Here is a 27,997-nt window from a genome sequence, read left to right on the forward strand (position 1 = left end):
TGAGAGCACCAGCTGTTCCTGACAACTGTGATCACTCTCTCTGTAGCCGATGTCAGTAAGGTTTTTAAACAGGTTTGTAAACGGATTTCCAGGATGCTTACTCAGAGCATGTGCTGACCTGACATTTTCAACCACTCCCTGACCTAGTCTGTAATACCTACGACGATGAGACAGCCTATGGGTAGGTGGTCAGAGACCTGGTAGTGTGGTGCCAGGACAACCTCTCCCTCAACGTCAGCAAGACAGAGGAGCTGATCGCGGACTACTGGAAACGCAGGGCTGAGCACGCCCCCATTCACATCGAAGGAGCAGGTCGAGAGCTTCAAGTTCCTCAGTGTCCACAACACTAAGGACCTATCGCGGTCCAAACACTCCAACAGTTGTGAAAAGAGGGCACGAAAATACCTCTTCCCCCTCGGGAGGCTGAAAAAATTTGGCATGGGCCCACAGATCCTCAAAAAGGTATACAGCTGCACCATTGAGAGCATATTGACTGGCAGCATCACCACTTGGTAAGGCAACTGCTTAGCATCCGACCGTAAGGTGCTACAGAGCGTACAACCTAGTACATCACTGGGGCCGAGCTCCCTGCCATCCAGGACCTCTATACCAGGCGATGTCAAAAGGCCATAAAAAGTGTCAAAGATTCCAGCCACCCAAGCCATAGCCTGTTCTCTCTGCTATCATACGGCAAACGGTACCAGGGCGCCAAGTCTGGGAACAAAAGGCTCCTGTACAGCTTCTACCCCCAAGCCATAAGTCTGCTTAACAGTTAATCAAATGGCTACCCAGACTATTTGCATTGATCCCCCTTCTTTTTTTTTTTGCTGCACTGACTCTATGCACACACACACTCTCCATATATACTGCTGCTACTGTTTATTATCTATCCTTATTGCCTCGTCACTTTTACCCCTATTATCTCAACACTAAACTACCCCGTACTGCACATTGACTCGGTACCGGTACTCCTTGCATATAGCCTCGTTATTATTTTATTGTGTTACTATTTCCTGCATTTTTGTTGGAAAATATGCTCGTAAGTAAGCATTTCACCGTAGTCTGCACCTGTTGTATTCCGCGCATGTGACAAATAATATTTGATTTGACTTTGGAATTTGTCACAGAGGTAGACAAAATCTTAAGGAACTTGTCATTTGAACTTGGTTAAATAAGCCGTGTTCTTGTGATGAGTCAGTAATGTGAATATCTATCCCATATCTAACCAATCATCTCGACTCTCAGCCTGGGACTCCCTAAAGCTACGCCACTTACATACAAGTGACTTTTTGTAGCAGGTTTGGAGAGCATTTTCGCAAACCGTAATTTAATGTTCCTATCCTGCTACGTTAATTTTTCTAACCTGCCGCGTAGGTTCTAAAGTGATACGAAAAGTCGTAGCTGTCTCGAAGTGACGTGATTTTAATGAGTCCCATCCATACCTCGTCCTCTTTTTCATTCTTGAAGCATAAACATGCCGCTCGTCTCTTGAAACCTTCACCATCATAAGTCCTCGTCTGGTTGGGTTTAAACTTCATCATATATTCTGCAATCTCCGTGCTCCAACGAAATACGAAAGGTGGTGTGAATGGGGGATCTAACCAGATCAAGTCAAGTGCCTTTACTAGGCCAAGAGAGAAACAAGAAACCACGCACACAATATCTCCAAAGAAATCTTCAGCGATCCAATTTAAACGTTATTCATCTATTCGCATACAAGCATCGCATATCCCGGAGTGTTGCCTGCCGAACATGCTGGTTGCCGTTGTCAACACACATATTCCCTACGCCAAACCACTGTGGTCCGCGAGCACCGCAACCTGCTGACCTCCGTACTGCGCGGTGTCCACCTATCAGCGCCATGCTACGATTAGATGTGGTTAATTCCATCTAACAATTTGATGACTCATATTTGTCCCTTTAAAATGTCAAACAAAAACCAAAGGTTGCAAAGCCGTTATTGTGCATAGAGTTGTATGGTTTGTTTAGCTTTGCAATATTTGGTTGTCTAGAATACATTTTAAAATTACATCTCAGCATCACTGTTACCATGGAATTGTACATTTCAATAACTAGGCATATCTCAAGCTAAAATGAAACGCACTCAGTTGTCAGTCTACTTTCCAAGTTAACGGAACTACGGTTAACTGTAAATCTACTTTAAAATCTGGCATAACTGGTTCTTCTTGGGCAAGTCAATTTCCCCATTTCGAGGTCCATAAGAAAACACTGCACTCTTGCCCTCGAAGCGCCGAGACTGAATGCAGTTCACCACCAATACATTTTACATTGTAGCCAGCTCAGTCAAATCTGCAACACTAACAAAAACTAGTATCAACCTTAACGTTACATTGCTGTCCTCTAGTGGTAAACCGAATAACGAGACACCTTCTCTGCTACACAATAATTCTAAGTGTCCCTGCTGTTTTGGATGAGGGAATATGCACAGAAAAATATAAATAGATTTTGAAGGCGTGAGAAAATGTTATTTGTATCACCATGAGGTGGCTGACTTTGACAATATCAATTGAAGAATAGACTAATACATTCAGTAATTGCCAAAAAATCTAGGACCAGAGTAAAGATTAAGACCGTCTGGCAATAAGCAAGGGTTACTCTTCTTTCTGAATTCACCCAAGGGCAGTCATGCTTCACTGTTGAATCTGACCTATGTTGACTTCAATGTATTCAATTCAACAACAGAATTGAGGATATACCGTAAGTCCTAGCCTGCCATCTTTACTTCCTCAAAAAACAAAGGCACACATTTTCTTATTAAATCAACAGATTTTATTTACAGAAAAAAAATGCAGGTGGACTGTTTTCCTACCATTTGGAGAACAGGAAAACGTGCCCCCCCACGACCCCTCCAGTTCAATAGAAATAATGAATTTACAAACAGTGAATTGAATACAGACTTTTCAAACCAAATACCAATATTGACAGTTGAGACAAAAGCCTTCATTGATCTCTTGTAGTTAGTTCCTGCAATTCCCCCATTACCCCTTAACTCCCCCCAACCTCCTCGAACAAAATTACCCCTAACACACACACACACACACTGCAGAACTTACAACGCATTACACTTTTCAGAAATTAATGCCATGGGAAGGAAGTAAACCGTTGTGTCTTGTTGCATTAGATTGTGACAAACAGGAAGAACAAGAAGCTAAAAGAGCCATGTAGCCCGATGTCAGGAAAACATCCATATCAAATAAAAAGGAGAGACGAGAAAAACAATATATTCCTAATACAGAAGTTATGGAATTCCTGTCCCGCCACCACTATCCCACTCCATACTGCCCTCCCTCCACCACAAGACTACCTTAGGGTCTCTACACGGACAGCGGTTGCAACAGTTAAACGTGATGGTGGCAGGCTCAGATTCATTGTTTAGTCGTTATATCATTACTTTGTATTTCAGGTTAAAGTGGTTTAGCAGGCGCTATGTTGATTTTGTTGTGGCCTTCAACAGGGTAATGAGTCCAACAATAGCCGGTCTCAAAGGGTGTCTCTACTACATGGGGCTAATCAGCGGATTTCATTAAACAACCAGCATCACAAGAGAAAACAAAGTTAAAAGAAAAGTTTTTTAAAAGTTTGGCCATCTTGGACAACAACCCAGACTGTCTCCCTCCAACCCACCCCCTCCGAATAAAACATGGGACAGACAAACACTTTGTTTTTGACATTTTCTGTACGAAGCTAGTTAAAAGCAGAGGTTGGCAGTTTCCTCCCAAATCAATGGAAAATAAAGCCAGGTGGTGAGTTAGATCTCAACCCTGGCTGCCCATGCATCTGAACAGTAGTGAGTTAGATCTCAACCCTGGCTGCCCATGCATCTGAACAGTAGTGAGTTAGGACAAAGACGACAAGTTACGTTTTTTTCTCGTATGTGCATTTAAAATCACCAATTTACTTGTCTTTTTCCTCTTTTTTAATATATTCCTTAAATGTTTACTTTATTATAATAATACCTTTTTTTCCCTCCAAGACGGTGTCCTTTAAATGCAAATGAAGTAGGAAGAAGAGGTCTTGGCAGAAATAAGGAGTGTGTTCTCACACTGACTTCCCGCTCAGTTTCTTTCCGCTTGTTTTACGTTTTCTACACTTCTATGTTGTTTTGAGCGTAAAGCCTGGTCCATGTCCGGGCTGCAACACAAAATAAGGAAGAGAGATGAGGTCAGAAAGCAAGACTAGGTCCATTATAGTCTGTTCTAAAAAACAACATGCTTTGGTGACTGGTGAGAGTTAGTTCATTATTAGTCTTCCAATAGAATTGTTGAGGCTTCAAGTTAACTTTGTCACATTTGTACTTGTTTTGCATGATAGGCTACAGAGTGAAAAAGCTACAATATAACAGTTAAATGTTTATCAAAGGAAGTCATGACTTTATTAGAAGTAGCATCTATAGTTACCAGCAAGATAAAGCATCTTCAACAATATGATTCAGTGTTGGATTAGCTGAATGGTAGCCTACATTTAGAGACTGAAGTACAATTTTAACAAGGTTGTGTTCATTAGACACCACACAATAAAACGGACTGAAACAGGGAAGATTACCTGGACTTGTCTAAAAAGAATAGTTCATTTTCCCTTTCTGGTGCCAAACATTTTAACGTTTCCATTGCATGCCATAACGAACACGACCCAGGCAAGTGGGGGTGGTGAGGGGGTAGGAGTCGGAAAAGGCTATACGGATACTCCTGTAAAACTAGATTTAATACACCTGGATACATCTGTAAAACTAGATTTAATTTCAGAACCGGTTAAAATTAGGTTATGGTAAGGGTCAGCTTTAGAATTTAGTTAGTTGTTTTGCAGGTCATGAGTGTCCTTATAGACTCTCCCCTCAGAGCCGGGCTTCATCTAGACTTACCCGTCTCTATGGCTTGAGCTTCATTGGACTTCCACTGCTCCGCAACATCATTCGCTAGAGGATCATCAGGGTTGGGAGCACTTAGTAATGCCTGGATTGATAGCAGGACAGTACGGATCTGCAAGGCTGGAGACCATTTATCTGTGAAGAGATTTGAGGGATGAAGGAAGGAGGAAAAAGGGGGAGCAAGGGTGGCAGGAGAGAGGTTTGAGCAATGTTTCTATTTTGAGTGATGTGGCAGTGGATAGGCAGTTAGGCATGTCACAGCAATGGGGAGATGCGGCTTGAGTGAGAGGTCAAAAGTGTAATCGGAGAGGCTCTTGATCTTTTGAGCGAGATTAAAAAGGCAAATCCCTCATAGTGCTCGCTCTTGATTCTAACGCAGTGGGGATATGGCAGGAAACAATGCCCAGGCCTGTCCCACTAACAAGCCTGAACTTAATGCCGTGTATGACAGAGAAACAGAGCAGTTGCAGCAATGTGACAGACAGTTAATGCGGTCTTATATCCCCAGTATCTGTTATCAGTCACCTGGATTGTACCTAAATACTTTTGATGATAAAACAGGTCAAATATTAGGGCTGGGAATTGCCAGGGACCTCAGGATATGATATTATCATGATACTTTGGAACTGATGTTCCACGTTTCAGATGTCTGCTGCAGAGGGAGCCATGAGAACACATTTTATCAGTCATAGAAATAAAAGTGCTGAAAACAAATTGACTCCCTATTTCAAAAGAAGATGGAGAACAAGCTATGAAGGTAAATAATATTTCCAGAAAGGTAGACATCCCTAAATGTCAGACCTAGAATAAGATAACGTTGGTTGCCACTATTTTAAAAAAGTAGGCATTTTTATTTCTCAATCTCAACTCGTAAAGCACGCCCCCCATTCAGATGCATATGCTTTTGCCTGCCTACCATTTACTATCAGCGGATCACCCACCACTTTGCAATGTGAGCTTGAGGCATTAAAATTGTTTGGAACCTGAACGTTTTACTTCACTTCAAATAATGTTTTACCTTGCTTCAAAGTAGCCTTATCAAAATCCATCCATAGAAGATAATTATTTTATAAAGACTGCCATTAACCAGCCCTTCTCTCCAGTTATATTGGTTTTCATATCAACTTTCTTTCATTGTCCAGAAGCCAAAGGCACAATCCTAGCCATATTTGCAACCCATCCTAGTAGTTGCTATTAGAGTCCCCCTCTTTCTAAGTTTATAACAGAGCTGTTCATCTCTGTCACATATGGAACTGCTCACATTAGGTGCGCTGTTTAGAACTGTGTTTTCCGCAAATGACATTTAGCCAAATGTTTGAGAATTACATTTTATTAGCTGCTTCATTACAAGAGTTGCATGTTCAATAATAGGCCTTTTGACTGTAAGACTATTGGCTTGCTAACGTTGCATGTTTCCATTAAACTCTTCTTGAAAAATGTCAGGTCCTTGTATGCATAAATAACGTTAGTATCAGAGAGGAAGAGTCGAAGTGAGAGGTTTCACTCTCGCAAAATCTGTCTAAAATAAGTCCAATGCAATTCTATGGGATTATTTTGGGCCTAAATTTGTCGTCTGCTTTCCCCGCCTTGGGACGACTCCCATTGTTAGGGTGGAAACATAAGCATCTCGTCATTATATACAGATCTCTGATAGTATTTTCTGTTGGCCACCTAATTTTACTGTTTTTATATATATATATATATATTTTTTTTACTGTTTGTTGACCGGTTAGAGGGTCAGTTAGTCTGCAGCAAAATTGACAGAAATGTGCATCCCTTCCCAAACCTAACCAAAACTATTACGGGTATGAAAGAAATATCTGACCCTGTATCAGCTGCACCTGCAACATCTACCTACTCAACATTTTCAATACTGACATCATTTGCTCCATTATTGCTAACAATCTAAGGCCAAAATCTTCATTTTCAAGCAGCCACGTTGTACTGAAAAATAAATCATTTTTTTCAAAACTTGCCATGTTGAAATGCTCCCCATGAACTAATTTAACATGAACTGAAACAACTGTGAAACGTAGCAAAATGACTTTGGATGCCGGGCTACCATGTTGAAATGCTCCCCATGAACTAATTTAACATGAACTGAAACAACTGTGAAACGTAGCAAAATGACTTTGGATGCCGGGCTACCATGTTGGTGCAAAACAGAGTCAAGCGTTTCTTACCTTTCAAGATGTCTAGACATATTCTTCCCAGCTTGTCTACGTTGGGGTGGTATATTTTGGTCATAAAGCGTACTTTTGGAGCTGCCATGGGGTATTCCTCGGGGAGAAAGAGTTCAAGTTTAAACGTGCCACCTTCAAAGGGTGAGTCCTGGGGCCCGGCGATGACCACATGGAAGTAGCGGGCGTTCCCTTCGTCAGGCTCCGCCTTAATGCCTGGGACAGGCTCAGCCATCAAGCGCTGAGTCTCCTGACAAACAAAAAACAGACATAGAAACAGGGTATACCTCTATGCAAATACAGACACAAAATCACAGTGAGGAAAGGTACAGTGGCTGATTCTTCACCCTTCTCCCAAAGTTTGTAATTGCATACTCCCTTCTAATGAGGAAACTCCCCCCAGCCAATGTCCTCTGTAGCTCAGTTGGTAGAGCATGGCACTTGCAACGCCAGAATAGTGAGTTTGACACCCGGGACTACACGTATGCAAAATATATGCACGACTGTAAATCGCTTAGGATAAAAGCACCTGAGAAATGGCATATATTATTATTCTTATACCAGTCCAATGGTTGGAAATCCATGACAGGGAGAAGGGCAGGGAATCAGGACGTAGCCAGTGACAATGGCAAAGATGCTTAAAGACGGCGGCCCCCATATTCTTGGAACAAATACCTTGTTTGCTAAGTTCACCTTTTGTACACTACTCTTCATTACTGTTTTGTTTATAAGCATTAGCATAGTATACATGATCCAAATTCTAGCTCCAAGACTGCAGCAATTTAAAAAATGAAAAAGTGAATTTACTGGCACATTGAACCATGTCGCGCGCCGTAGTTTAAGAACACTGTGGGCAGTGCTAAAATCTAAATTCTTCCATCTTCATGCACCTTTGCCATTGTGTGATTTTGGAGTATTTGTCTTGACTAGAACAGAGAACCTAAGTTAGGCCAAGCCTATGTGAAAAGCAGCCTAAAGGCTCGGACACACCAATAGTGTTTGCCTGCCGAGAGTAATTAGCACCCCTGAAGAGTGCCGGCCGTATGAGAATGTCAGCAGCCAGACGTCAACAGCGCGCTGAGCAATCAGTTGACGAACGGGACATCCACTGTCCTTTACACGTCCTCCAAGAGGACAGATTGTCCCATGTCATTCCTGACACATGGCCTAGATAGAGCCTGCCCTGATCCCTCTAGTAGCTCTTGAAAAGCATGCTGTTAACTGTGACAAATACCTCACTTTCACATTGCCTTTGCTTACTTTCAATATTTCAAAGGTTTCATTTTTCAGGAAGCGTACTGTAGTTGTCTTAGCATGTAGCCTACCTGCCACAATGTTCATTCTGTGCTTTCCCATTTGGAATCTATCAATCTAGTGGTGGTAATCATGGTTCAGAAGACAAGTTTAAGTTCCCTTGCTAGCTCATCCCTAACAATAGAAGAAAAATGGCACATTTTAGATTTACCCTTTTTTTTAATCAGCGTTAGTACTGATCAATCTTTCAAAGACATCGCCTACAGCCAAAAATATCTAGCCTAACAATTCTCCATCAAATGTATGGGAAAAACCCAAGCACCCTGTCCTGGGCCACACCTCCAACTTGGCAGCAACCAGTGACTCACTACGCTTAGCCTAGTTGCTTACAAAGGAGACCTGTTGCCAAGAGGTGCATTGTGGTCTTCTCCTTTCTCTCTCTCACACACACAAGGGTTGGGCGGTATCCAAATTATCATACCGTTTCAGTACCATACCGGTATTACCGGTAGTGCACACAAGGGCCGCTATAAAAATATACAAAATAAACTATTTTTTATTCTACACACAAAACAATTTAGGCAACAGGGATCTTGATCCAGGAGGGGTTTGAATGTCTCTGCTGTAACCAAGATCTAGAAATCTAGCCACTTAGCAAACCAAGTGCATGTAGCAGGAGCACGGAGCTAGATATAATTTATTTGACATCTTAGATTTCTTTTAGTCCTACTTAACTTATTCAGTGGCCTATCACACACCCAGGAAATACCCCGGTATATAGTATATCACTCAAGCCTACACCCCCCCCCCCCCCCGTAGCTGGCTGCAATAGCACCTGAAGCAGAATATCAGGCAGCTGAGTCAGATTTCTCTCATTCTCTGCAATGTGCTAAGGGCTTTTGGAGGTGACACAGTCATATTTATTATTATTATTAAGCACCAATACAGAAGAAAACTGTCTGAAACAGGAAATGACGACCTGTATTTGTCCGTCCACCCCCCCTCCCCCTCAAATGCTTATAAAAATTGTTCTGTGGCGTGTCCTAAGGAATACGACCCAGGTGACAACTAGGGTTAACTTTCCCATCAACCACTGCAGCAGCAAGAGTACGTCATCAGACTATAGGCTGACTAGCTCATCGTGGCAGCCAAGTGTCCCAGACTCAGGGCTGTGACCTGTAGAAACTCACACCCATCTCAATGTGATGGAGCAAAAGGAATCTGATACATCCTTATGGTATGCATGAGGCTGACTGGGTTACACACCTGAGCCAGAGAGGTGTACAACAAGGAGCCACTGAAGGAATACTGCAGGTGCAGCAATAACAATGGACTTTTACAGGTCTAGGCCTATTCCCCTTCACTCGCCTATATCTATTTTTCAAACAGCCTAAATGGAAGCCTAAAACACTAATACCAATCTTTAGAAATGTTCATTTCATGAGTTTATACTTAACATAAGTGCATAATCCTAACAAGAACTCTTCAGACAATAAATAGCCTCTCTCTACGATGATGATGCTACAGGTCAGGCTGAATGACATCCCAGGTCAATAGAGCAATGTAGCTTAATAAATCTACTGTGTTAGCCTAGATCTATACTACAGGCAGCTTTGACAGACAACTAATAGAGGGGGGGGGGGGGGGGGGGGGGTAGTTGCCTAGCAGCAGCCACTGCTGCTGTTTTTTATTTCCCCAAATGCAACTCAGAGCGAGATTCCTGAAATGTTTCAGATAACCCACAGACAAAAACACACAGTCCAAACACAGACAAGTGAGTGGCTCCAGGACCAGTCGCACACTCATAGGGGCTCAGGGGGCCAAGCTCACTGGGAACAGTTCCCAGAACGTCTCCTTTTCCCACCACATCAAACCAATGTAACCATCATGTGTGTTCCCTCCCTTACTCACACACCCCCCGCCACCATTGCACGATTGTCCTTCTCTCTGTTAGCACAACAGCACTGATTCAATGACAACTTGCAATGGCACAGGACATGAACTTGGGAAAGGGAACAACAGCTCAACATTCCCTGTGTGGGGGGACATTGTTTTTGTGGGAGGGGATCAAGATTGAAATGTTGAAAAGAACCGTAGGATATAGGCCAACTAGTAGCAACTTTTCTTGGAAGCCTGCAAATTTGACTAAGAAAGTCTATGTTTCATGGCTACTTTGAAGAATCTCAAATATGTTTTGATTAGTTTAACACCTTTTTGGTTACTACATGATTACATGTGTTATTTCATAGTTTTGATGTCACTCATTATTCTACAATGTAGGAAATAGTAAAAAATAAAGAAAAACCCTGGAATGAGTGTCCAAACTTTCGACTGGTACGGCAGGTAGCCTAGTGGTTAAGAGCGTTGGGTCAGTAATCGAAAGGTTGCTATATCGAATCCTCGAGCTTACAAGGTATAAATCTGTTGTTCTGCCCCTGAATAAGGCAGTTAACCCACTGTTCCTAGGCCGTCATTGTAAATAAGAACTTGTTCTTAACTGACTTGCCTAGTTAAATAAAGGTAAAATTAAAATAAAAACACTGTGTGTATGTATATATATATTTCAAATATTTTACCAACACAAGATTTGTAGGCCACCCAGTGTAGATTGCTGGCCTAAAAATCTTGTGTTGGTAAAATATTTGAAATATTTGATATTTGAAATATACATACACACAGTGTTTTATTTTAATTTTACCTTTATTTAACTAGGCAAGTCAGTTAAGAACAAGTTCTTATTTACAATGATGGGTGACGGAAACAAAAAATGTATTTAATCCATTTTAAATTCAGACTAACAACAAAATGTGCAATAAGTCAGGGGATATGAATACTTTCTGAAGGCACTGTACTAGCATACTGGTGTATCTAGGCCTCATCACTTTCTTTAGCGTATTTTTATTTATGTTTTACCTTTATTTAACTAGGCAAGTCAGTTAAGAACAAAATCTTATTTTCAATGACGGCCTAGGAACAGATTTGTACCTTGTCAGCTCGGGGATCTGAACTTGGAACCTTCCGGTTACTAGTTCAACGCTCTAACCACTAGGCTACCCTGCTGCATAGTCGATGTCTGAAATATAATTATAATCCTTGTGCAGCTAGCTAAACAAAAACATTTGTTGAGTCTTGGACTATTGCCCTGACTGCTATCAAATGGGTGTCATGACTACCTAGCTTTCTAATCAGAGAAATTGTTGACTGGTAAGTGGAATCGAACTATCCATTTCAATGAAGCTCAGTTAAACTGAAATCCTGCTTATGCCCTGGCCCCCAAGTATGTACGCAGTTATCCGTGTCTCCTGCCCACTGCCTATAACTTCTTATGCTAGTTGGCTAACACAGGCCTTGCGGAAAATATCTGCCACAATGGTCATGTTTTGATTAGTAAATAGGCTGCTAAATTGACCCTTTAATAAAGGTTAAAGTATATGTTTTATTCATGGGCAATTTAGCCCAAAATAAACATTTCAGCCGTTTATATTGTGGCACAATTAAGAGAATAGGCTGTTCAATTGATTGTTTATTCCTTGCAACACATTTGCGGTTAGCTAGCCTATTTGGAATGGGTGGCTGGCTAACGTTTTAGCTAGCTAGTTATAGTGATTGCTAACGCTTTTTCGGCTATATGCTATATTCACGGTGTATAGTGTATTAACGAATAAACAAACACCACATTTATCCGCCATTTTTAACAAGCGTGGACGTATTTAACCCACCCTTAGATACTTATTCGGTTATGGAACAGGGACGAAACGGAAGTAGTTAACTTTGCAGCTAGTGCAAATGCAATCTAACTAATTTGCTAACAGTACAGAGCCTTTTCAGCATTTGCTCGTTTTATGAATCTGTCACACACAACAACAATATTCAGTCAAAATCACTGAATAATTACCTTAATAATCCTGCGGGGCAGTCCTGCCATCTTGTCTTTATTGCGGGGTTTAGCTGTAACCACAGATAGAACAATGAGATAGATATATTACCGGATGTATACATGTGAAGCATCCGCTTGGCGTTTCCACTCACTTCCACATATGGCAGTGAGAGGAAGTCCAGTGGGAGTTGAACGAGATGGATTTTGGCCGATGAAACATTTGATCTCAATACAGTTTTCTGTTCTTAAAACTAAATCATGTTATGAACAGAGTGAACTACATTTTGTAGATTTTACTCTTTGCCGAAGTTGTTTTTAAATCGCGTTGTTTAGAAGGACTGCAAAGGAAAATGTAGGTATTGCACACGCGCACTTCACATAGTATACGTTCCCTAACGGAAACACGCAAACGTTTACGAGAACGCGCCAATATGATCTCACTAGCTTGTCCTTGGCTCTGCCCACCACCCAGCTTGTTCTGCCAAATATGACTCATTGTTCCGATTGGAAAGGCTGTGGTCTATCTTGGGTAAGTTATAAAAATCTTTGCTGTAGCTCTCTTGCTTCTTTTCTTTCGTTTGCATTGACAGCGAAAGGCGCGCTCACACTTCTTCTGGTGTTCTGCAGTTCTGCATCATGAGACCATCATTAAAGATTAAGGAAAATGTAGTTTTATTATAGTTAATGGGTATGATAAGTGACAGTGATTGATTGGACAGGTCCCCATTTCATTCACATCCTTGTACTATATTTAGTACAATCAGAATGAGTTTTCCCCACAAAAGGGCTATATTACAGATTGTAAACACATTTGTGCTCCAACATTTGAGAGAAATAAGCTTTTTGTGCGAATGGAACATTTCTGGGATCTTTTATTTCAGCTCATGAAACATGGGACCAACACTTTACATGTTGTGTTTATATATTTTTTCAATTTAGTTCCAAGTATCTAGACAAGCCACATTGAAATGTTAAGATTGTCATTATCTATTACACTTCCAGTGTCATAGTTGACAATGGAATATTTCAGAATTAAATTGTTTAAAAGCATAGTATTGTTATTTGACCTGTCCTAAGCCCCAATATGCCAAATACAGTGCATTCGGAAAGTATTCAGACCCCTTGACTTTTTCCACATTTTGTTACGTTACTGCCTTATTCTAAATTGATTAAATATTTTTTTCCTCATCAATTTACACACAATACACCATAATGACAAAGCAATAACAGGTTTATAGAATTTTAGAAAATGTATTAAAAAATAAATAAAGCATTTACATAAATATTCAGATCCTTTACTCAGTACTTTGTTGAAGCACCTCTGGTAGTGATTACATCCTCAAGTCTTCTTGGGTATGACACTACCCTGATTTTGGGGAGTTTCTCCAATTCTTCTCTGCAGATCCTCTCAAGCTCTGTCAGGTTTGATGGGAAGCGTCGCTGCACGGCTATTTTCAGGTCTCTCCAGAGATGTTCGATCAGGTTCAAGTCCGGGCTCTGGCTGGGCCACTCAAGGTCATTCAGAGACTTGTCCCGAAGCCACTCCTGTGTTGTCTTGGCTGTGTACTTTGGGTCATTGTCCTGCTGAAGATGAACCTTTACTCCAGTCTGAGGTGTGTGTAGATTTATGAGGAAAATTGCTTATTTAACCCTCCTGTTGTGTTCCGGTCAAATTGGACCAATTTACAAGTTCTCTCTGAAAAATGTAGTTAATTAAATCTGATTGTAATAAGGTTCCATGCCTTTGTCCACACAGGGCATCTGAACACACAAAATACATTTTGATGATTTATTACATTTGGGGTGTTTTAACTTTTGTACACCTGTTGTGTTCCTGGTATATAAAGCTTTTTTGAGGCCTTGCTCACAATTCATTCTGTGGCAGCACAATGACCAAACATATACTGTATGTGAGGCTCTTGATTATATCTTTGATCATGACACTGGCGAGGAGGAGAGAGTCCTTGTTAAACTTTGACACAAAGTAGTCTGTGGTAAATAACACAATATGTTTCATCTGAGTATTTGTTATAGTCAAAATAATCCATATATGCTTTTCTTTTTTTTTTTTACTCAAAAACGAGTTGTAAGAGCTCAGGTCAATGAGGCCTACAGGCTATACATAGCAAATAGAAGTTCAAAACTTGTAATGTTCACAATAACTTAAGTTGATGAAAAGATCTAACACAATATTAGGTGATAATATATTATGGATTTATAAATCAGCTATAATGGGGCGGTCATTTTAGACCGGGAACACAGAATTAATTAACATGAAACAAACACAACGGGAGGGTTAATCCATTTTAGAATAATGCTGTAATGTAACAATGTGGAAAAAGTCAAGGGTTCTGAAAACTTTCCAAATGCACTATATATTATGCAATTCTGTCGTTTGTGAACTACAACAGTTTCTGTATTGTACTATATTTAAATCAAATCAAATCAAATTTTATTTGTCACATACACATGGTTAGCAGATGTTAATGCGAGTGTAGCGAAATGCTTGTGCTTCTAGTTCCGACAATGCAGTAATAACCAACAAGTAATCTAACTAACAATTCCAAAACTACTGTCTTGTACACAGTGTAAGGGGATAAAGAATATGTACATAAGGATATATGAATGAGTGATGGTACAGAGCAGCATAGGCAAGATACAGTAGATGGTATCGAGTACAGTATATACATATGAGATGAGTATGTAAACGAAGTGGCATAGTTAAAGTGGCTAGTGATACATGTATTACATAAGGATACAGTCGATGATATAGAGTACAGTATATATGTATGCCTATGAGATGAATAATGTAGGGTAAGTAACATTATATAAGGTAGCATTGTTTAAAGTGGCTAGTGATATATTTACATCATTTCCCATCAATTCCCATTATTAAAGTGGCTGGAGTTGAGTCAGTGTCAGTGTGTTGGCAGCAGCCACTCAATGTTAGTGGTGGCTGTTTAACAGTCTGATGGCCTTGAGATAGAAGCTGTTTTTCAGTCTCTCGGTCCCAGCTTTGATGCACCTGTACTGACCTCGCCTTCTGGATGATAGCGGGGTGAACAGGCAGTGGCTCGGGTGGTTGATGTCCTTGATGATCTTTATGGCCTTCCTGTGACATCGGGTGGTGTAGGTGTCCTGGAGGGCAGGTAGTTTGCCCCCGGTGATGCGTTGTGCAGACCTCACCACCCTCTGGAGAGCCTTACGGTTGAGGGCGGAGCAGTTGCCGTACCAGGCGGTGATACAGCCCGCCAGGATGCTCTCGATTGTGCATCTGTAGAAGTTTGTGAGTGCTTTTGGTGACAAGCCAAATTTCTTCAGCCTCCTGAGGTTGAAGAGGCGCTGCTGCGCCTTCTTCACAATGCTGTCTGTGTGAGAGGACCAATTTAGTTTGTCTGTGATGTGTATGCCGAGGAACTTAAAACTTGCTACCCTCTCCACTACTGTTCCATCGATGTGGATAGGGGGGTGTTCCCTCTGCTGTTTCCTGAAGTGATCGTACACACTTCCACCTCCATGCTGAAACAAATTCCTCAATAGGGTTGAGGAAAGTAGAGGAATCGGGGATCGGCCCAAAACCATGCCTCAACCACCTCTGCATGGTGGAACCTGACATTGTCACACACAATGACATACAGTAGGTGACCCCTTCAGCTTGATAGACCTGCTCAATTTAATTGAGAAACACAATGCGGTGTGCAGCATTGTAGGATCCAAGTAATGGCCTACATCCTACCACACCATCTTCAGAGATAGCTGCGCACATAGAGATGTTTAACCGACATTGTCCAGGGACTAGGACGGTTGCCCGTTGACTTAGTTTTTGGCCAGGTTGAAGCCGCTTCATGAACAAAGATATACTTGTGATGGTTCACAGCAGCATCAAGCACCATCATCCTCTAAAAATATATTTTGGTCAGTTATTTTTACAGTATAGTTCCAATATGATATTGTGAAGTAGCATGTGCATCAAATAGTAACAGTAATACAGTATACAGTATAGTGCTGTACCTGAACACTCGGCCTGCAGTTGTTTTACCTGGTCATTGTTTCTCTTAAAAGGCAGGGCAGCAGGTAAATGTGTTTCATAGATACCTGGTGCCTCTTCAAAAGGCGGGCGATTGTTGGTAGGCTGATGGATGCCACATTGTCGAAGGTGTCATTGTTCTCCTCAATGGCCTGCTTTATTTAAGACAGCCTTATGTCATTCCCGTCCCTCTACCATTTCCACCACCATAGGGTCTTCTGTCAATTCTGAGGGTAGAACAGTAAGAACGCTGTAACATGTTTTGTGAATTTACATGCATTACAAAATGTAATTTACTGTAAATGTAATGGTAAAGCATAATACATATCCTGAAGGCCTGCTTGCTGACCTCATCCCATCAGTAGAGGATGCCTGGTTGCTCCTCAAAAGTGCTTTCCTCACCATATTAAATAAGCATGCCCCATTTAAAAAATGTAGAGACTAAGAACAGATATACAGTGCCTTGCGAAAGTATTCAGCCCCCTTGAACTTTGCGACCTTTTGCCACATTTCAGGCTTCAAACATAAAGATATAAAACTGTATTTTTTTGTGAAGAATCAACAACAAGTGGGACACAATCATGAAGTGGAACGACATTTATTGGATATTTCAAACTTTTTTAACAAATCAAAAACTGAAAAATTGGGCGTGCAAAATTATTCAGCCCCCTTAAGTTAATACTTTGTAGCGCCACCTTTTGCTGCGATTACAGCTGTAAGTCGCTTGGGGTATGTCTATCAGTTTTGCACATCGAGAGACTGACATTTTTCTTATTTTTTTTTTCAAAACAGCTCGAGCTCAGTGAGGTTGGATGGAGAGCATTTGTGAACAGCAGTTTTCAGTTCTTTCCACAAATTCTCGATTGGATTCAGGTCTGGACTTTGACTTGGCCATTCTAACACCTGGATATGTTCATTTTTGAACCATTCCATTGTAGATTTTGCTTTATGTTTTGGATCATTGTCTTGTTGGAAGACAAATCTCCGTCCCAGTCTCAGGTCTTTTGCAGACTCCATCAGGTTTTCTTCCAGAATGGTCCTGTATTTGGCTCCATCCATCTTCCCATCAATTTTAACCATCTTCCCTGTCCCTGCTGAAGAAAAGCAGGCCCAAACCATGATGCTGCCACCACCATGTTTGACAGTGGGGATGGTGTGTTCAGCTGTGTTGCTTTTACGCCAAACATAACGTTTTGCATTGTTGCCAAAAAGTTCAATTTTGGTTTCATCTGACCAGAGCACCTTCTTCCACATGTTTGGTGTGTCTCCCAGGTGGCTTGTGGCAAACTTTAAACGACACTTCTTATGGATATCTTTAAGAAATGGCCTTCTTCTTGCCACTCTTCCATAAAGGCCAGATTTGTGCAATATACAACTGATTGTTGTCCTATGGACAGAGTCTCCCACCTCAGCTGTAGATCTCTGCAGTTCATCCAGAGTGATCATGGGCCTCTTGGCTGCATCTCTGATCAGTCTTCTCCTTGTATGAGCTGAAAGTTTAGAGGGACGGCCAGGTCTTGGTAGATTTGCAGTGGTCTGATACTCCTTCCATTTCAATATTATCGCTTGCACAGTGCTCCTTGGGATGTTTAAAGCTTGGGAAATCTTTTTGTATCCAAATCCGGCTTTAAACTTCTCCACAACAGTATCTCGGACCAGCCTGGTGTGTTCCTTGTTCTTCATGATGCTCTCTGCGCTTTTAACGGACCTCTGAGACTATCACAGTGCAGGTGCATTTATACGGAGACTTGATTACACACAGGTGGATTGTATTTATCATCATTAGTCATTTAGGTCAACATTGGATCATTCAGAGATCCTCACTGAACTTCTGGAGAGAGTTTGCTGCACTGAAAGTAAAGGGGCTGAATAATTTTGCACGCCCAATGTTTCAGTTTTTGATTTGTTAAAAACGTTTGAAATATCCAATAAATGTCGTTCCACTTCATGATTGTGTCCCACTTGTTGTTGATTCTTCACAAAAAAATACAGTTTTATATCTTTATGTTTGAAGCCTGAAATGTGGCAAAAGGTCGCAAAGTTCAAGGGGGCCGAATACTTTCGCAAGGCACTGTATGTTCAATTGGTCGAATTACCAGAATATAGTTCATTTCCCCCCACCTTCTGATGTTCCCAGAATCTCTATGTTAACCAAAGGGTTTTCAAATGTAACATCAGTAGGGTAGAGAGAGGAAAAAGGGGGGAGAGGTATTTATGACTGTAATAAACCTACCCCCAGGCCAACGTCATGACAGTTGCCTCTGCTGCAGAGGATACGTTCAGTAGAGTTACCAGCCTCAGAAATTGCAGCCCAAATAAATGCTTCACAAAGTTCAAGTAACAGACACATCTCAACATCAACTGTTCAGAGGAGACTGCGTGAATCAGGCCTTTGTGGGCGAATTGCTGCAAAGAAACCACTGCTAAAGGACACCAATAAGAAGAAGCGACTTGCATGGGCCAAGAAACATGAGCAATGGACATTAGGCCAGTGGAAATCTGAAATTTGGTCTGATGAGTCCAAATTTTTGATTTTTGGTTCCAACCGCCATGTCTTTGTGAGACATAGAGTAGGTGAACGGATTATCTCTGCGTGTGTGGTTACCATGGTGAAGCATGGATGAGGTGGTGTGATAGTTTTAGGGTGCTTTGCTGGTGACATTGTGACATGTCAGTGATTTATTTAGAATTATTTAGAATTCAAGGCACACTGAACCAGCATGGCTTCCACAGCATTCTACAGCGACACACCATCTGTTTTGCGCTTAGTGGAACTATAATTTGTTTTTCAACGGGACAATGGTCCAACACCTCCAGGCTATTTAACCAAGAAGGAGAGTGATGGAGTGTTGGATCAGATGACCTGGCCTCCACAATCACCCGACCTCAACCCAATTGAGATGTTTTGGGATGAGTTGAACCGCAAAGGGAAGGAAAGCAGCCAACAAGTGTTAAGCATATGTGGGAACTCCTTAAAGACTGTTGGAAAAGCATGCCTCATGAAGCTGGTTGAGAGAATGCCAAGAGTGTGCAAAGGTGTCATCAAGGCAAAGGGTAGTTATTTTGAACAATATAAAATATATTTTAATTTGTTTGACACTTTTTTGGTTACTACATGGTTCCATATGTGTTATTTCATAGTTTTGATGTCTTCACTACTTTTCTACTGTCACGTTTACTCCGCTTCCCCTCTCCCGCACTCAACGCGCCAGTTGTCTCATCATTACACACACCTGCCACCATCGTTATGCACACCTGCGCGTCATGACACTCACCTGGACTCCATCCCCTTCCTGATTACCTCCCCTATATCTGTCACTCCCTTTGTTTTTTTCCCCATGCATTATTGTTTCTGGTTATGTGTTTCATGTCTATACCTTACTCGTGTTTGTTATATTGTTAAATGTTCGATTTATGCGTAACACAGCCCAGTTAAGCTGCAATCTCGTTAACGGGATGATATGACAACAGCCAGTGAAAGTGCAGGGCGCCAAATTCAAAACAGAAATCTCATAATTAAAATTCCTCAAACATACATGTATCTTATACCGTTTTAAAGGTAGTTTTGTTGTTAATCCCACCACAGTGTCCGATTTCAAATAGGCTTTACGGCGAAAGCAGCACAAACGATTATGTTAGGTCACCACCAAGCCACAGAAAAACACAGTGTTCCCCAGCCAAAGAGAGGAGTCACAAAAAGCACAAAGAGATAAAATGAATCACTAACCTTTGATGATCTTCATCAAATGACACTCATAGAACTTCATGTTACACAATACATATATGTTTTGTTTGATAAAGTTCATAAATTACATTCACTAGTTCCAAAAACATCCAGTGATTTTGCATAGCCACATCGATTCAACAGAAATACTCATCATAAATGTAGAGGATAATACAAGTTATACACATGGAATTATAGATATATCTGTCCTTAATGCAACTGCTGTGTCAGATTTCAAAAAAACTTTATGGAAAAAGCAAACCATGCAATAATCTGAGACGGCACTCACAACAATCAAGTCAAGATAGCCGCCATGTTGTAGTCAACATAAACCATAAATTACATGCTAAATAGTCCCTTACCTTTGATGATCTTCATCAGAATGCACTCCAAGGAATCCCAGGTCCACAATAAAAGCTTGATTTGTTCGATAATGTCCGTTATTTATGTCCAATTAGCTACTTTTGTTAGCGCGTTTGGTATACATATCCAAACGCTCGTTCTGGTCAGCATTACCTCGGACAAAAACTTCAAAAAGTTATATTACAGGTCGAAGAAACATTTCAAACTAAGTACAGAATCAATCATTAGGATGTTTTTATCATTAATCTTCAATAAAGTTCCAACCGGAGTATTCCTTTTTGTCTTGAGGAGCCATGGAACGCATGTCGCTATCATGTGAAATGCACGTGACCAAGAAATGGCTGACTGCCAGACACCTGATTCATTCTGCTGTCTTTCAGTCCCACAACACAGTAGAAGCCTCATTCAAATTTCTATAGACGTTTGACATCTAGTGGAAGCCCTAGGAAGTGCAACTTTATTAATATCTCAAGGGGATTTCAATGGGAACTGTGTTGAATACATACCAACCTCAGATTTCTCACTTCTGGTTTCGATTTCTCCTCAGGTTTTTGCCTGCCATATGAGTTCTGTTATACACACAGACATCATTCAAACAGTTTTAGAAACGTCAGAGTGTTTTCTATCCAATACTAATAATAATATGCATATATTAGCAACTGAGACTGAGGAGCAGGCCGTTTACTTTACGTTTACTCCAAGCTACTCAATACTGCCCCCCAGCCATAAGAAGTTTAAATAAAGGTTAAATTAAATAAAACTTATTAAAGTCACCAACTGCGCTTGCTTTCCGACTCCCAGCGTACACGTTACAGAATAACGGCTCACCAAAGGGAAGCAACAGGGATATTTTGTATTATTTTGGTTACGTCTGGTCCGATTGCCGCTGCCGAAGTAACCGGGGATGCCTCAGCTGGCTCATCAGGCTTCCATGCCTCAACTGTCTCGACAGGTTCTCAAACCTCAGTTGGATCGGCAGACTCCCCATGCCTCAGCCGGCTCGTCAGGCTACCATTCCTCAGCCGGCTCGTCAGGCTCCAATGCCTCAGCCGGCTCGTCAGGCTCCCATGCCTCAGCCGGCTCGTCGGGCTCCCATGCCTCAGCCGGCTCGTCAGGCTCCCATGCCTCAGCCGGCTCGTCGGGCTCCCATGCCTCAGCCGGCTCGTCAGGCTCCCATGCCTCAGCCGGCTCGTCGGGCCCCCATGCACTTGCTTTTTGACTCCCAGCGTACACGTTACATCTACAATGTAGAAAATAGTAAAAATAAAGAAAAACCCTTGAATGAGTAGGTGTGTCCAAACTTTTGACTGGTACTGTATATTGGTCCAGACAATTATTAAGATCTGAGAAAGAGAGAAAGAGAGATTAAGCTGTAATATGACTCCATTGAATATGCTTATACTGCATATGCTATAGGTGTGTGTGTGGATTTCTTTAGATATTGTTTTCATGTGTATATATATTGGTCTGGACAATCTACATAGCAAACATTTTTAAGATCTGACAATTTGAACATATATTCACATGAAATTATAAAAAACAGTAACCCAATGTGTCCAAAGACTGAATATAGTACAACATCAAAACAAAAACTCCCATTGTAGACAAGTGCTTTGGCCGATTGAAAACATGTCTTCAGATTTGTCCATCAGTAAGCTCAGAGAACATGTGTGCCAACATAAATTATAAATTTCCATTATGGACATGAATGAGATAAAGTCAGCGATGCTTGTTAAAACATCTGTGATTAATTTTGTTTCATGTTAGTCCTACTGTTGTTGTGAAATAGACATGGTAGGCTTTGGCTCCATCACACAGGCACCCTGTCCCTTTTGGATCAATTTCAAAGTGTAAGTATTTTCTTGCTGAGGGGCCAATTGAAAGGTCTATATGCTTTTATTTTTTATTTATAAAAGGTAGGCCTATGACCACTTTATTGTGCTCTACAATTTAAAACCAGCATAATGGTTGTTTTTAAGGATTATAAACTCAACACAATGTGGACTAGATGTTCTGTTCCCGTATGAGACTAAACAAACCAATGTATTTCCTTCCTTCAATGATAAACTACCAGACCAGGATGCAGGGGTCAGCAGTGTAAAATGGCACCCATGGAGCTCCACCTCTTTACTCATCCCAATGGACATATACCATTGCTCAATGGGTTGACAGTGAGGCTTGGGGGGTAGACATTAGCTAAGCAGCACTGTGGTAGGGACTTTGGGGAAAGGCTGATGAGAGAGAAGGTGACTACAGACATGCAGACAAGGCTGACTACAGACATGCACACTCTGTACCAGCACACGAGAACAGGTAGGACCCACACTTGTACTGTTTGTATTTCTCTGTCATTAGCTATCATGTCAATTACATAGACTATATATAAAGGTTCCAATACAGAAGTTAGGATTTTCTGAGATGGCTTGAGAGATGTAAGAGCTATGGGATTGTTGCTGCTGTATTTCTGTAAGAATCATAACTAAATCTGACCTCATTCAAATAATTTGTAAGAGTTTACTGTTTGATTGAATTGTAATGATATTTGATTTCGACACTGATTTCTTTGTAATTGCCATATCTTAAAATATGTTCTGGGGCGAAATGTTTCCACATCACTAAATAGAAGAACAAAGTTTGTCTTTTGAATATTCTCTTGAAGTAAAAATAAATATCTATATTTTCAGTTCGAGTTTTGGCAGTTGATAAAACTGGCCTCGCTTGTCAACTGTTCTGTTCTTTCAGTATAGGTTTCACAGAGTTCAACTTATTGAAACACACAGATTTCAGTGACAATGTATATACTATATATACAAAAGTATGTGGACACCCCTTCAAATTAGTAAATTTGACTATTTCAGCCACACCGGTTGCTGCCAGGTGTATAAAATCGAGCACCCAGCCATGCAATCTCCATAGACAAACATTGGCAATAGAATTGCCTTACTGAAGAGCTCAGTGACTTTCAACGTGGCACTGTCATAGGATGACAACTTTCCAACAAGTCAGTTTGTCAAATTTCTGCCCTACCAGAGCTGCCCCGGTCAACTGTAAGTGCTGTTATTGTGGAAACGTGTTGAAGCAACAATGGTTCAGCCACAAAGTGGTAGGCCACACAAGCTCACAGAATGGGACTGCCGAGTGCTGAAGCATGTAGGGCTGTTGCAACACTCACTACCGAGTTCCAAACTGCCTCTGGAAGCAACGTCAGCACAAGAACTGTTCGTCGGGGGCTTCATGAAATGGGTTTCCATGGCCAGGCAGCCGCACAGAAGCCTAAGATCCCAATGCACAATGCTAACCATTGGCTGGAGTGGTGTAAAGCTCACTGCCATTGAACTCTGAAGCAGTGAAAAAGCGTTCTCTGGGGTGATGAATCACACTTCACCATCTGGCAGTCCAACGGACAAATCTGGGTTTGGAGGAATAATGGTCTGGGCTGTTTTTCATGGTTCGGTCTTAGTTAGGCCCCTTAGGGAATTCTTAACGCACACAATGACATTCTAGGTGATTCTGTGCTTCCAACTTTGTGGCAACAGTTTGGGGGAGGCCCGTTCCTGTTTCAGTATGCCAATGCCTCAGTGCACAAAGCAAGGTCCATACAGCCCTGACCTCAACCCCATCGAACACCTTTAGGATGAATTAGAACGCCGACTGCAAGGCAGGCCTAATCACCCAACATCAGTGCTAGACCTCACTAATGCTCTTGTGGCTGAATGGAAGCAAGTCCCCACAGCAATGTTCCAACATCTAGTGGAAAGCCTTCCCAGAAGAGGGGAGGCTGTTATAGCAGCAAAGAGGGGGCCAACTACCCATGATTTTGGAATGAGATGTTCGACAAGCAGGTGACCACATACTTTTGGTAATGAATCTAATCAAGATTCAAAAATATATAAATGTATAACAGAATGATAAAATATTGAGGCTTGTTGTCCTGAAAACAACCTCATTCCCACATTTGACCCACAACATATCCTTCCCATGGTATCACTGTGATCTTTCGTCCGCAAATTGTCCACCATGTCAAAAGGCTTTATACAACAAAAAAATGGTCTCTAACCCACACTACCCTTGGTGCCCTGCCCCACGTTGTTCCCCATCCCAAATGTTCCATTGTCCAGACACACAGGAACAGATGAACCAGGGTCTAATCTAGTCCGTTTTCTCAGTGCACAGAGAGAACAGACAATACCAGCTGAATTAGAGGAGCTGTTGCTTCCACAGGGCATCTGATTTGATGAGCAGGATCTATCCTGACAGGGCTCCACCAGACTTCCTAACCCAGTCATATAGTATTTCAGCCGGCCCATCACACATTGACACATTGCGCAATCTTTCTTTTTTTACCAGAATAATAAAATAAAAAAGGTTTACATTGTGAAATGCTGTGCAGGAATGAAACTATTTTGCCCAATTTGACTGTATAAGGTACAACATTTTACAATCCACAAAGAATTATCTTTTCAAAAACGTGAAAGTTTGGAGTTAATAAGGTAGACTGCCAAAGAAGAAAACTGTGGCTTGATGTTTCCAAGCAATAACAAAAAAGCCACATTGTTACAATGAAACAGCTGGTTGAAGCAAAATTAGAATAGAATAGCCAGTATAACTGTTGTAAATTGTTTTTGAAGGAAAAGGAAGTATTTTTACTCATTGTTGTTTATCTCTCCAAGTTGAACGGACATCATGGAGCAGCCCTTGGCACCTGGCTTGTTTACTGGGCATACTCAGCTTCCTGGGGTCGGTCACACCCCTCCATGTAGCTCCTGTGACGATGGGCCTCCGCTCCTCCTTCTCGGCCACACGGACCAATAGCATTCTAGGAGGCACCCAGAAGGCTGTGACCTTCAACAGGCTCCTGGTCAACGCAGGAAGTGACTTCAACCCAGATACCGGCCACTTCCGCTGCAGAATCCCTGGGGCTTATTACTTCTCTTTCACAGTGGGGAAATATCCCGAGAAGATGCTATCTGTCATACTGGTGAAGAATGGGCAGGAGGTGCAGGCTATGGCCTACGATGACTACAAAAAGAAAGGGCGGAAGGTCCAGAGTCAAAGTGTCATGATCAGCCTGAGGGCTATGGACACAGTGTGGCTGATGCTGCAGGACAGTCCTCAGCATGCTCTCTACAGCACCGCTGGCCCTTACATTACCTTCACCGGTTACCTGGTGTACCCTGACATCCCCGCACCTGGCTATCTCAACAACCACCTGTCCCTGCCAGGGCAGCTTTACCCCAACCCCAACTGCCTTCCTCCTGGAGACCACAGGCATGGCTTGAGCGGTAGTGCTAAGGCCCCTGAAGAGCCTCGCTCTGCCTTTTCCGTGGCCAGGACATCCCCGGTCCTGGGGGAGAATGGTGGCGGGCACCAAGAGAAGGAGCCTCTGACCTTCGACGTGGAGTACGTCAACATCGGAGCACACTTCAACAAGACGTCGGGCCGCTTCACCTGCCGCTACCCTGGGGCCTACTACTTTGCCTTCACGGTGGGGAAGCATCCGCACAGGGCAGTGTCAGTCAAGCTGATGACGGGCCATGGCGAGGTGCAGGCCATGGTGTTCGACGAGGACATGTCCAGAAGGAGGGAGATGCAGAGCCAGAGTCTGCTGCTGCCACTGCGTAGAGGGGACACTGTGTGGCTCTACAGCCAGCAGGATGAGCGCTATGCCATCTACAGCAACCAGGGACGCTACACCACCTTCTCAGGCTTCCTGGTCTACCCAGACGCTGAGCCCACCACCACAGCCAGCCAGGACTAGGACTAGGACAGAACTCAAGTCTGAGAGCTCTGAGTTCTTCAAAACACACTGGACCCTCCTTCAAATGTACATGGTGCTATGGTTACAAAACCAAAGTTGAGAAAGTGTGAATGCTTTATAGGCTTTGTGTAGAACCGCTGCAGTCACTTTCTGGGTGTGGATTGAACAACAGCAGCAGCTGTCGTTGAAAAATGGGGCAAAGATGTACATATCTTATTCACAGATACACATTTGTTTGCTCTTCTATTGATTAAATAGCCATTTTCTTTGAAGTGTTATACCATTCCACAAGATGGTGTTGTGAGTCATTTTTTGTTGTTGATACATCGACAAGCTTATGACATTATCACACATAATCATGTAATGTTTCTTATTATAAGCACATTTTCTGTAAAACGATGGAAAATGTTATGTTTTGTGTTTGGCTGCGTTAAACCAAAGTTATAGGCAATATGTTAGTATATGATGCTGGACCATCAGGATTCCTTGGACACCTCATGAATCTCATTGACTTTTTTTTCTCATTCACCAAAGACTATGAGTTATAATAAGTAGAGCTTTCCTTTGTAATCTTTATATTTACAGACATTTTTTAGTGACAGAATTATATATCCTTACTGAGCAGATGTTTATGCAAGTCTCAGAACGACTCATAAAACCCTTTAATACTTTAACTTCTGTAGTGATTGCACTGAGTAGAGACTATTGTGTAAATATTGTATAGTTTGCCTGACTGACTGTATGGAGTTAGATAACCTGAATGTGATGTAGTTATGAATGTTTGATGTATTCTGGATACATAGTGAAATAATATTGATTAAAGGTCATTTTACAAGATTATCAGGAACTCAACATTCTCTACCAGTGTTAGCGATTCTCAAGCCTTTCTCAAGTTTATCTGAGATTTCTTTCCTGAGCTCAAACAAAAACATTGTTCAGATTTGATGTAAGAATTCAGATGAGTTATCGCTATCCATTTTGTAAATAGCACATCTGCATGACATAAACAATTGTCAATACAGTAATTCAGAGATAAATGCAGTAAGTACCACAGGTAGTAGGTAGTTAACATAGCTTACTTCATATTCAGATATGTGTTCAAAAGAGCGTAACATTGCTGAACCTGAGTAGTTGACTTCGGGTGCAGTTTGCTCAATTTGAACAGGCACTCCTTGAAGCCTCATAGACTTTAGCAAAGCACTTTATAACTTTGCTTGACATACAACATGCAGGCAATGTTTGTTCTGAATTCAACAAGCAGTATTTACTCCGTCCTCCTCATCTCAAGTGTGGACATGAGGCTGCAAAAATCTTCTGCCACTGGAGTCTATCTTTGGCTGCAGCTTGCACCCTATCCTATGAGAGGCCCAATGCTTCCAGCTCAGCCACCATTATCCATCACCAACTAGCAGTGGATTCTCCAATATCAGACACTCATTTAAACCTCACACAGTCACTGCTACTGAGCCATGCAACCGGATTCTGAATGCACAGAAATCTGACCCTGTTTGTACAGAAACCTGACCCTGTTTGTCTCTTCTATGAGCATAATCTGTGAAGCGTTGAGAGTTCGAGGATGAAGACACACAACTACATATCAAGGATGATATTGCTATGATATGATTTATACAATGATTTTGATGACTTTTCAAAGTCAACAAGATGATCCGAAAAAAGATTTACTTACTTATTAGATTTACCTGCTTCTCATCGACTGAATCCTGCTATGAGTGTTTCACAAGTCTTCTCATTGTCTTGGATTCTGTGTCCACAAATGCCACAAAATGGATCCGAGGGTAGATAAAATAATAATTAAATAAAACAAATTGTACAACAATGTAATAGCTGTTTTAGAATGGAAAAATGGGACATACTGTACTGGGAATGGGATTAAAAGTTCATGCTATTAAAGCTAGAATCCTTTGAAAC

General features: G+C 41.6%; 3 protein-coding genes across 6 annotated transcripts in view; 1 reads left to right on the plus strand and 2 right to left on the minus strand.

Annotated features, from left to right (window-relative positions):
- LOC110497714 (diphosphoinositol polyphosphate phosphohydrolase NUDT4B) overlaps nucleotides 1–2,774 on the minus strand; it is a 31,781-nt gene extending 29,007 nt beyond the window's left edge. For both annotated transcript variants that reach the window (XM_021574013.3, XM_090209477.1), the window contains exon 1: nucleotides 1,443–2,774. In XM_021574013.3, the coding sequence (XP_021429688.1) occupies nucleotides 1,443–1,541 (99 nt within the window). In that variant the 5' untranslated portion in view covers nucleotides 1,542–2,774. The remainder of the gene's footprint in view (nucleotides 1–1,442) is intronic.
- On the minus strand, nucleotides 2,768–12,375 carry LOC110497727 (ubiquitin-conjugating enzyme E2 N). The gene is made up of 4 exons (XM_090209480.1): nucleotides 12,215–12,375; nucleotides 7,069–7,315; nucleotides 4,880–5,020; nucleotides 2,768–4,152 (listed from the first exon to the last, which is right to left on the minus strand). Exons 1-4 carry the CDS (start codon nucleotides 12,242–12,244, stop codon nucleotides 4,106–4,108), a joined length of 465 nt encoding a protein of 154 aa, XP_090065606.1. The 5' UTR covers nucleotides 12,245–12,375; the 3' UTR covers nucleotides 2,768–4,105.
- On the plus strand, nucleotides 11,387–26,908 carry LOC110497717 (complement C1q tumor necrosis factor-related protein 4). Of its 3 annotated transcripts, none has more exons than XM_021574038.3 (2): nucleotides 11,387–11,523; nucleotides 24,981–26,908. In XM_021574038.3, exon 2 carries the CDS (start codon nucleotides 25,082–25,084, stop codon nucleotides 26,066–26,068), a length of 987 nt encoding a protein of 328 aa, XP_021429713.2. In that variant the 5' UTR covers nucleotides 11,387–11,523; nucleotides 24,981–25,081; the 3' UTR covers nucleotides 26,069–26,908. The 3 variants fall into 3 exon arrangements, with proteins under 3 accessions (XP_021429713.2, XP_036812568.1, XP_021429704.2); XM_036956673.2 differs by lacking the exon at nucleotides 11,387–11,523 and adding an exon at nucleotides 12,343–12,725; XM_021574029.3 differs by lacking the exon at nucleotides 11,387–11,523 and adding an exon at nucleotides 22,385–22,623.
- Nucleotides 26,909–27,997: the final 1,089 nt, after the last annotated feature.

Source organism: Oncorhynchus mykiss, chromosome 2, assembly GCF_057628025.1.
Source record: "Oncorhynchus mykiss isolate SJ-2025 chromosome 2, ASM5762802v1, whole genome shotgun sequence".
In the NCBI taxonomy this organism is placed as follows: Eukaryota; Metazoa; Chordata; class Actinopteri; order Salmoniformes; family Salmonidae; genus Oncorhynchus; species Oncorhynchus mykiss.